Source organism: Podarcis pityusensis (assembly GCF_964106645.2).
Source record: "Podarcis pityusensis genome assembly, chromosome: 8".
Lineage (NCBI taxonomy): Eukaryota > Metazoa > Chordata > Lepidosauria > Squamata > Lacertidae > Podarcis > Podarcis pityusensis.
The window spans coordinates 11,946,022-11,956,763 of NC_138033.1; the positions used below are offsets into that span (position 1 = coordinate 11,946,022).

Sequence of the window (10,742 nt, forward strand, 5' to 3'; positions counted from 1 at the left end):
ACAGACTACCATTCCCAGATTTCCCTGGAAAGAGGGACTGAATAATAGAGCTGGAAGTGACCACAAGTCCAGCACTCTGCAATGCAGAAATCTTTCACGCAATGTGGAACTCGAACCCTGGACCCTGAGATTAAGAGTCTCGTGCTCTACTGAGCTATCCCTCAAGGGGATTGTCAAACCACTCTGGAATTTATAACAGGGATGGCAATACACTGGTCTCCTAACAACGCCCTTAACAAATTACAGTTCCCGAGATTAATTGGGGAACAGCTATGATTATTTATAGTAATATAATACTACTTCGTCGGTATAGTGCATATGGGATCACAAAGCCGGTTCCTGGTACTTTTCATGTTATGTTATAAAATAATACCCTTTTCTGATTATAGGGCAGCTGAGAATTGTTAGGAGACCCTTTATCCCCGCACAGAGCTATAGTACCCACAGTTTCCTAAGAAGACGAAGTGATTGTTAAACCGCTCCGATAGCTAGTAAATTAGCACATGCGAAGTGTATGCAAATTCCAGCCCCGGGCCTGTGCCCCTCCTCCCTCCCAGCCCTTGAAGGACCTAGGACTAGGTAAAGAAGGAGCTGCTTGGATCTTAACCTTACACCGAAAAGTGAAAAGCGCGCTGGAGAAAACTCCCCGGGCGGACCTGGGTCAGCGCGAACCAAAGCGCCTGCTCGGGGCCGGCACTGTCAGCTCTGAACTCGGCTTGTTAAGAGATCAATGGCTTCGGCCGGCTCGCAGGCAAAGTGCCCGGGGAAGCGCGCAGGAGCTCCTTGGAGAGGCCGGGCGGGACAAGCGTGGACAAGACGGGATGAAAGCGCTGGAGACGCGGTGCAGGTGTGAGCGCGCGTCGGAGAGCCTTTTGCACGCACCGCTGGCTGTTCCTTTGGCACGGAGGCGCAAAGCTCTCCTGGCTGGGCTGGGGCAAGTCGTAACTCTGGGCCCGCGCGCGTCACTGGGTAGCCAATTTTAAGGCGTCCCTTTTCCTGTTCCTGGCGGAAAGGAGCGCTTCTAAAGAATGCTTTGCTTCTGTGTCGCATGGTTCAATTCTTCAAAGCGCTTCACAGCTCTTGTATAAATCATTCACCTCGGCTTTTTCTTCATCTTCTTTCATTAAAAAAACACAAAAACTCAAACGGATCCCTGGAAGACGGATGGGCTGGTGTCAATGGCAGATGGGTGCCAGTGAGAAACGAGAGTTCACGTGGAGGAGATGACGCAGAAGGGATGTGTGTTTGTGTGTGTGTGTGGTGCCCGTCACCCCGCACCCCATATGCAATTCAAAATAAAAATAATTCTAAACTGTAAAATAACTTTTTGTTTTTTGAAATGATGCAAAACTTAAAGATATGCTGATATTAATATAACTTCTTTCCGGATGTCTACTTGGATGCTTAGAAAATAATAATCAAGCGTCGTTCTTTTTTTATTAAAAAAACCCTTTTTTGTGTACATGCCTTTTTGTGTGTGTGTGTGTGTACATGCCTTTGCTTTCTGGGTGCCCTAAGCACGTGCTTCAACTGCCTACTGAGTAGTCCTGTTGGTGCTGATGTAGTGAAGGCCACCGATGACTTGGAAGGTGGAAAAGGCAAATTCAAGATGCAACATGCCTTCCTCCTCTAAAAAGGAATTATTTTGAGGCCCGAGTTTATCTGTGATGAGGAGGAATAGCCAAATTTCGGGGACTGTACTGCAAAAATTTTGCTCATTGCAAAAATGCTGCTATCGCTAAGAAGCAACCAGCTATATCACGGCCTCCTGCCCTCTCCCCGCCATCTGTTGTAATAAATGTCAGACATATCAATTAGGCACCCACAGCGTACATTTAAAGGACTCTTATACCGCTTTAAAAGTCATGGAGAGAATTCTGGGCATTGTAGTTTAAGGATACTTGGAACTGTAGGCGTGTAAGCTCAACACCAGGCTTCCTCAACTTGGCCCTCCAGATGTTTTGAGACTACAATTCCCATCACCCCTGATCACTGGTCCTGCTAGCTAGGGATCATGGGAGTTGTAGGCCAAAAACATCCGGAAGGCTGAGTTTGAGGAAGCCTGCTCAACACCCTTCACAAACTGCATCTCCCAGGATTCTTTGGGGGGAAGTCAGGATTGTTAAAGTGGTAGAAGAATGCTTTAAATGTATGGTGTAAATGTGGAGTTATACCTAGCCGGATGGGTGGGGTATAAACAATAAATGTTGTTGTTGTTGTTGTTGTTGTTGTTGTTGTTGTTGTTGTATTTGCGCAGCAGGGGAGAGAGCGCAACTCCATGGAAAATAGGGATGGGAAGCTGCTAAAAATAAAAGAAAAGACGAAATTCTCTTTCGCTTGTATATGTTAAAAATGTTAAAACTTAATAAAACGTAATGGGGGGGGGGGGGAGAGAAAACATCGCTCGACATGTCAGAGCATGTGGGTGCTGCCCTCCCAGATCAGGGAACAAGATCTAGCTCAGGCTCTGTGACCCTAAATGATGTTGGAACTGTTGGTACCATCACCGCAGACCGGCATTGGCTCCCTGCGCCTGATCTAGCTCCTCCCGGTCCATCACTGGATCACCTTCCCCACCATCTAGCAGCTGGCTGGAACTCTGCGCAGTCCTGCAAAACCTTCCCTCCGCCCAGAGGACTCGCTCCAGTGAGACGTTGCATGAGCCCTGACAGTTTTAAAGTATCTGCAACACGAGAGAGACGCAGCAGCCCAAGCGGAAAGCTCCCATAGGTGGATTGCATTCCATGCCTCCGCTGGGGGGATAAAATAAAAATAAATCTGACTTCATTCAGTAGCAATCAGCAGCCCCACGTGACCCCCCCAGGAAGATGACATCACCCTCATTCTAACCGCTCTCTCTCCCCACTTCCCCGTTATTTTAAAGGGGCAGCGGGAAATTGCGTCCTCCTCTCTGTTTACTTTAGGAGGTATTTTGCTGCTATTTCACGGGCTGGATTCAGTCACATACCGGCAAACTCCAGGCGAAGAACTACAGTGGATTTAGTGCTCCTGAGAAGCGAAGTCGCTTCCCTCCAACAGATCAGACTTTTTATTTTGGCGATAAGGAGTGCCATGAGAAAAATGCACTGGAAAGCGATGTCCTATTATAATATATAGTCTCCCTGAATGAATGTTTCAATAAACGTCGTCGGGACAGCGGGTGGCATCCAACTAAGCTCGCCTCAGAGTAGATCCATAATAATTAAGGTCCCATTTCAGACACAACCCCCGCCCCAGGCCACGCACCTGCCTACTGCAAGCCCCAACGCGCTTACCAGTGGTGCGCGCTGCCTCCCTTGAAGCGTAAAAGCAGCGCCATGCAGCCGCGCTCCCCCCCCCCCCCCAAGGCTGGATTTCTCATTCAGCTGTCTTAATACACGAGCTCCCTCTCGTGGCTGCTGCCTGCCTTTTCTAACCCACCATGAGCCCCTTACTATCTCGATTTTTGCCCGCAAAACCCAGGCAGGAGAGCGTCTCACTAAGCACCCCCATTGCAAACCTCTAGCAAAAGGGACCAGAGAGGGGCTCGTCGTCCTGCGCTTTTGACAAATATACCCGACTGGGAGAGCAATAAACAGGTGATGGAGGCGACCTGTGGCTTTCTGTTGATCTCCAACTCCCATTTCCCTCTGCCGATATGGACACCACAACCACCAGGGGCAATTGCTTTGAATAATAGAGGTGGCTTCACAGCAATTCTGGGGAGCTGAGAATGACAGGCCCCGCCTTCCACCCCCTTTCTTTTCTACATTGCTTTCCTCCCTCTCATGCAGACGTTGCAACTACAACTCCATCGTCCCTGGCTGTTGTCAGTGTTAGTTGGGGCTGATGGGAGTTGTAGGTCTAATAACACCTGGAAGGCTGCAGGTTTCTCATCCTTCAAATTATTGCTAGATGCAGCCTCGAGGACTCCCGAGTTTCATACCGTTAAAAAAGCTGAGCGCCACCCGCACTCTCTGCCGAGTGGTAGCAAAAATCCCAGGTGGTTCCAGGGGTCTGTGCTCCTTCGGAGAACTGAAGATGCAGCGGAGGTGTCGTAGTTTAAAGAAATATGATTTATTCACGTATTTTGACTTTCAGTCTGCATGGAGGGAGTCTAGAACTTACAGCATGGTCGTCTCAAGAGGAGCTTGCAATGCAGGGATCTTTTGCCCAATGTGGTCAACACCTCCGTACCATTCCGTTGTCAGCTGGGCGGAGAAAACGCAGGATGGTTGGGATCACGGATGGGGAAAATCTGTGGTCCCTCCAGATGTTAAGGGGAGGAAAGCAACGTTGAAAGGAAAGTATCCTTAACAAATGAGGGAAGACAGGCGACCTCTATTAGTGATGAATAGAGCGAACAACCTTGGAGGCGGGGAAGGAAGGAGATGGTCCTTAGGGTCTGTGGCCTCACTGGTATTCCTCGCGGTTGCAAAACGCTAAAGTAGCCCTGGCTGTCGACCCTCCAGGTGTTGTTGGACTACAACTCCCATCAGCCCCAGCAGGCGGTTGGTCAAAGCTCACGGATGATGGGATTGTAGATTGTAGATAAAACCACATGGGGCGGTTTGCAAAAAAGCTAAACCAATAAAATCATCACGCACAAAAAATTGCAACCATAATTTAAAAACCGTACAGAAAGTTTAAAACCACAATAAAATTAGACCAAAACGAATGAAAACTCGTGCAATTTTTCTAAGCATCCGGGCACGCTTTATTAAATAAGAATATTTTCGGCATGCGCCGAAAAATGTGCAGTAGAGGAGCCTGCCTCCTATCAATGGGCAGGGAGTTCCAAAGTCCAGGTGCTTGGAGCCTTACCGCACATCTGGAGGGCTGGGTAAGGCTGCGCCAAGACAAGTAGGAAAGTTCACTTAGTCCTATGTAAGTAATCCTACATTGCGCATGGGCCATTGAATTTCATGGGGCCTTGAACCTCAGTGCGCACGTTCAGGGCTGCGCTGCAAAATCCACATTTATTTACTTATTTCTTCCTCCTTCCCCTTCCCCGCATCGAATGGGTTAATTACTACGCGCATGCGCAAGGCCTCCCCACGGCGCGGCAGCTGCCTTTCTTACGCAAGCGCGGCAACACGACTGGGAAAAGCCGCCCAGGCCGCGGCTTGCTAGACGGGCATGCGCGGCGCGCCGGCCGCCGAGCCCCTTCTCCGTCACCCGCCCATGCGCAGAGCCCATGCGCAGAGCCTTCGCTGTCGAGGCCCTAACGGCGCACGCGCAAGGGGGGACGAGCGCTGAGCGGGCAGGCCCCGCCTGCTTTCCCTGTCTGCGCTTGCGCAGCGAGGGTCCTGTGGCTAGAGGGGACCGGGCTGCCCCTCCCCAAATCCGGAGGAACCGGTGAGTGTTAGGTGTGCGTGTGTGCGCCCGCCCGGTGCATTATGGGAAAGGGGCAGATTTTTTTGCTTGTTTGCCTGCCCTCCCCCCATGGTCCTTAATACCCCCCCACCCCACTAGTCGCAGTGCAGCATGGGATTGTGGGCTCCTCTTGAGGTCCATGAAGCCCCAGAGCATTATGGGGACTGAACTCAGCTCTGTTCCATACCTGGGGCGAGGGGCTGACCTCTGCTCTCCCAGAGCATTATGGGAGCGGTCCATACAGTGTCAGCCCCAGGGCATTGTGGGATGAAGTCTCCCCTTGATCCTCCACTCTTTCCCTCCTCCTCCTGTGCTCTCTGGGGGTCTCTCTTTCTCCCCACCCCACAAATCCCCCAGGCCCCCAGTGCCTCCATCCATGTTGCAAGCCGAGGAGCCTGTGCCAGACATTTATAACTAGTTCTGCTCCTCTTCCAGGTTTGGGCTGCTGGCGTTAAGGGGTGATGTCTGAAGTACCCAAGCATGTGGAAGCTGGGAGCTCAGAGGACATTGGCTTTGAGGAGGAGAAGGAGGAGGAGGGGACTTCGACCGGTGAGCAAAGTGTAGTGAGCTGCAAGGGAGAACTCCCGTTTGCTTTGAGGGGGTGGGAGGGTAGGGTATGGGGGTGCTTGAGTTTCCCTCCCTCCTGCCAGTAGGCCTGTGTGGTCAGGTAGAGGGCGCCTTGGTTTGTACGTAGGTGCTAGACCCACTGCGCTAGGGGGATTGGGAGCATAATATAATTCTTCCCTGCCAACTCGCAGATCTGCTGGCCCGCCTAAGCAGAGCAACAGTTGATTTACGTCCAAGGGCTGCCCTGAGAGTAGTAAGTCTCCGTTCGCATGAGAGGGCTGGATGTTAGCATCCTGTAGAGCTAGGCTGCATAGGGTTTGGTGTTACCGTTAACTTTCCCACTGGCTGCAGTTGTTTCAGCAGGGCACTAGGGGGTGGTATCCTACAAGAAAGGGCGCAGGCAGCTGCAGAACTTTTAGGAGAACATTTGTCCCACTCTCCTAACCACAGTACTGCTGAGGACTAAGCATTGGTTTGTTTTCATCGTAGGTATGATCCACACACACACACACGCACACCCCACCTGTTGTTAGTGGGCTATTCTTGGATTGGCTCCCAAGAGCTGAGTAGCACAGCTGTTTAAATAAGCCCATTGAAGCTACTAGTATTTTGTTAGTAATCTACTGGAGTGCTTTGTGTCTCCATTCTGGCTGTAGAGCAGAGGAGGTGCCTTCTTTTGCAGGCAGCATGGAAAGTGCAGAATAGTAGCTTCTTAGCAGACTGCGGGGCATGGGGGGGGGCTGCGGGGGAAAGAAAAGCCTTCTACCAAGTGGGTTCGTGGAGAAGGGGCAGAGTATAAGGCTGTCAGAGGTAGTATCCATCCCACTTGCAAGAAACCTTGGAAGGGGAGAGTGCTCTTGTGCTTGGATCCTTCTCCCTGGTTTCCCATAGCCATGTGGTAGGCCATTGTGAGAACAGGATATTGGGCTAGATGGGCTCTCTGTATATTATATTCTCTCAGTCTATAGACCTCATGGCCTTGAAATCCCAGTTCCCAGTTGAAAGGTGACATTTGTGGAGCAGGAGTAGGCACTGAGGAGGAGATACTTGTCTTTATGGTGATCTCTTCTGGATGGCTGGCAGTGGTGCCATGTGTTCATGGCAGTGCTCAATTTGTGGCCAGCCTCTATAGCATACAGATGTATGATCTGCTTCGTTCATTGTGAGCTCTCTTTGACCAAAATCATCATTTTGATTCATTATTTAGGCATATTATATTACCATGGAGCTTAGGGTGGGCTTAGAAAAGAAATGTATGCAATAACCCAACAACAAACTTGCAAAGGAAAGTGTAAGTGAATGAAGTTTCACAGATGATGAGGGTTTTGAACTTGGGTCTCTCTCTCTCTCTTCCCCCCTTCTCCTCCCATTCTAAACACAGCAGTTGAGCCACACTGTCTGCTCATCCATCCTATGTCAGGGACCCAGTTCAGACACCTAGAACTTGTAAAAAGGCAGTTGCAGAATATACATTTTTCTCCTGGAAACTTGTGCAAGCCTGAGCATCATTCAGAAGCGGAAAACTCTTGTGAGACCTTTTGATGGGCTTTCATTTATGATGGCTAGCCTTTTAGTGGAATGAGAGTTCAGGCAAGGTTGTGTGTCTTTCTTAGTTCTGCACAAGCACATGGAAAGTGTGACAATGGGAACTAGATACAGATTTTAGTGTTCTCAGTCTTGGCTTTATTCTTTCCATTTTTAAAAAGAAGAAGAGGAACAAATATCTAGTCCCTTAGGTTGAGAACATGGCCTTGGAAGTGTCTTTTGTCCTGGGGAGCCCTGCCTTAAAATCTCAGCTCACAAAATGGTCTCAGCCTCAGTTTGCCACCTGCAAAATAGGCATGGGTGTAGCCAGAGTTGATTCAAGGGCTGTTGAGTATCTTGACTACTTACTTATTTTGGTCAATATCCTACTTCATTGTAAAGGTGGGCAATGTGTTACACAAAGGAGCTGCATTTTTAAGAATATATTTTGAAGGTACAGCATTTCAAATGAGACCTTTGGTGGATAAAGGTGCATTATATCTATATAAATAGGTGCATGAAACATATTTGAGGTTTCAAAAGAGTAGTTATTCATGAGGGATGTGGAGCTATGTGTGTGGAAAGGAGAGGGAAGGTGGAGATAGAAAATCATTAATGGATTGGGATATTTGGGATGAGTCCTTACTTTTGAATGCATCTGTATTCAAGCCTCCTCCTCTGATGAACTAGCCTAGAGCTGTCTGAGGCTCTGCCAGTTATGGACTGTGATTCTTCTAGGTGTCTCTACCATGCACGAGGAAGAGGATGAATCTGAAGCTACATCCGTATCTTCTGGAGACAGCAGCCCCCCTACCCCATCAGCCCAAAGCCTTCCAGGTACAAGGACATGAAAACGTCATATCACAAAGCAAGCTTTCCCTGTAGCAAAATGGCTAGACTGTTAAAGGGGGGGTCTTGTGTTGGAGCTGGGGCTCAATTTGACTCTGGATTTAGCCACCCATTCGCCGTGCCAGGGATTCAGCTCAGCAGCCTCATGTTAGTCATGAAGAAAGCACCTCTGAGCATTTCAGGAGTGCATTTCCAACACCGCTAACTGTAGCCCTTGCCATCCTTCCACATTTTAGAGGAGTTAGCAGAATTTCTGGATTACAGGGTGCGGCTTTCAGGCTGCCTTTGAGCCCCAGAACTTCCCCAGCCCCAGGATTTGACTTCCCCCACCCGCTTTGAATGACAGAAGCTGATATGCAAAATAAATAAAATAAATATTAGGCAGATGGGAAGAACTTGCTGTAACTCCGAAACCTGGAGGTGTTGTTGTTTGTACCTCACTGCATTTCCCCCTTCCTCTGCCTCTTTTATTAGGCCCCCGGAGCAAAGAGCCGCAGGCGACAGTTGGGGAACTGGTGGAAGATGGCGGAGAGGCTGGGCAGGATCAGCTGAGCTCCTCGCTGGCTCCCAGCCCTGAGTGGCATGAATGCCCCGAATGCGGCCGTGGCTTCGGCACTTCACGCGCCCTGAAGGTGCACCGCAGCTACCACGAGGGGCGCAAGCGGCCACACAGCGGCTCCTCTTCCTCCAAACAGCCACCGCCTCTGATCCTGCCCAGTAACCCCAACAACCAGGAAGGGCGAGCAGCCCCCACCTCTGGCCGGGGCAGAGTTTTTCACTACATATGTGCCGAGTGTGGCCTGGGCTTTGCCTCCCCGGCCACCCTGGAGGGCCATCGCTGCGAACACGGCTGGTGCTGGAGCCCCCCGCCCGCTCCCCATAACAAGCTCCCCCCCTCCCCCACCCTGAGGGAGGCCAACGGGGACCAGGACACAGATGGGGCCGACGGACCGTACCACTGCACCGAGTGCCCGGGGGAGTTTGGCTTGGTGTCAGAACTTCACGAGCACTACATGCTCCATGCCCGAGGAGAGCTGTAGATCACATCTTTTCTGCCCCTCCCCAATCCCACTTCCTAATCTAATCAGTGGCGCCCGCCAGGACTCTGGGAGAGAAGTGAAGCCTCCTTCATTTTTTTATTTTTTGAGGTCCTCTTTTAGTTTCATTCTATTTTTCTAAAATGAATTTAGCAGGAGGGGAGGAGAGTTGGGAGGGTACGCGGTTGCTTCGGAGCAATCCCTCCTGCATGCCCTGCCTCCTCAGAGTAAGTGTAGCAAACGCAGGAGCCCCCTGCCCACCTGCAGGGAAGGGAGCTGTTGCCTTCTCCCTGCCCCCAGAGAGAGGAGCTATCTACGGGTCTGGCGCCTGTAGGTCCTAGCTAATTATTCCCCAAAGGGAGCCCATGTCAATGGGCTTTTTGCAATGGAAGCACGAAGCAGTATTGGGCGTGTTGCTCATCTTTAAACAATTGAACCAGGAGAGATTTTATTCCAGGCCTATCTCAAGGTTGAGGGAGGAGGAAGGGGCTGGGTTAGAACGGCATGTCCTGTGCACGAGGGTCCTGCATCCCTGCTGCCCACCCTCTTACTGTGTAGACAGTCCCCTTCCCAATTTAGGTGCCCATCCTCTCGCTTGTCACCATCTTTGGCACCTGGGTGGTCCATGCTGAACCGAAGCTGTGTTCCGTCTGTCTCTGTGTGTGCGTGTGCGTGTGTTTGGCTTTTTAAAGAGAGCGGCTTCTAGAGACGGCATCCATTCAGCATCAATCATGAATATTAACAACCTCTCTTCGCAGTAGCTGGGAGAGTCGGTTTAATAAAAGTGATTCTGTATGTGTGACTTCTCACTGTGCCCATCTCTCTCTTCGTGAATGGGGGAAGCTCAATGGCACTGGATTTGGCTGGCTGCAGAGATGGATGAGGGGCTATTTCAGTTGCAGGGGAACTCTTTGACCCTCCAGGTGTTGGCTGAATGGCAACTCTCATCAGCCCCAGCAAGCATAGCCAGGGATGAAGATAGTTGTAATCATCCCTTTCCACTGGCCATTCTGGCTGGGGCTGATGGGAATTGGAGTCCAACACTATTTAGAGGTCCCCAGTCCCTGCTAGAGAAACAACTAGAGCACCATGCAGCCTTAACATCCAGTTCCTGTTTGAAAGCTGCTTTTGGAGTAGCCAAAAGTACAGGGAGAAGACACAGAAGCAAAGGGAAGTTTACATACCACCAGTAAAAATGCTACCATCAATGCATGGAATCTAAGTGACAGAACACAAAAAGGAAAAGAGATGGGGACAGAAGAGGAACAATTTCAACTCACACACCAATTATTAAGTTAAATAGCTGGAATTGGGAACAGAAGAGCCAAATGGAACTGGTCTCCCAGCAGAGCTGATGGAGGAGCCCTCATTCCCTTTATTCCATCTGCTGCAGCCTGATGGCATAGCTGC

The 10,742-nt window shown here is 50.3% G+C and overlaps 1 protein-coding gene across 2 annotated transcripts; it reads left to right on the forward strand.

Annotated features, from left to right (window-relative positions):
* The first annotated feature begins 5,181 nt into the window (after positions 1 to 5,181).
* ZNF428 (zinc finger protein 428) lies at positions 5,182 to 10,134 on the forward strand. Of its 2 annotated transcripts, XM_081016363.1 has the most exons (4): positions 5,182 to 5,337; positions 5,791 to 5,904; positions 8,185 to 8,283; positions 8,770 to 10,134. In XM_081016363.1, the coding sequence occupies exons 2-4, from the start codon at positions 5,817 to 5,819 to the stop codon at positions 9,333 to 9,335; spliced, it is 753 nt and encodes a 250-aa protein (XP_080872489.1). In that variant the 5' UTR covers positions 5,182 to 5,337; positions 5,791 to 5,816; the 3' UTR covers positions 9,336 to 10,134. The 2 variants fall into 2 exon arrangements, with proteins under 2 accessions (XP_080872489.1, XP_080872490.1); XM_081016364.1 differs by lacking the exon at positions 5,791 to 5,904 and having other exon boundaries at positions 5,184 to 5,337.
* Positions 10,135 to 10,742: the final 608 nt, after the last annotated feature.

Bases quoted from the DNA above. Each gene is read 5' to 3' on its own strand.
- ZNF428 (XM_081016363.1), top strand. From the start codon at position 5,817: ATGTCTGAAGTACCCAAGCATGTGGAAGCTGGGAGCTCAGAGGACATT. The intron at 5,905-8,184 runs GTGAGCAAAGTG...TGATTCTTCTAG, and splicing joins GGAGGAGGGGACTTCGACCG to GTGTCTCTACCATGCACGAG. The intron at 8,284-8,769 runs GTACAAGGACAT...CTCTTTTATTAG, and splicing joins ATCAGCCCAAAGCCTTCCAG to GCCCCCGGAGCAAAGAGCCG.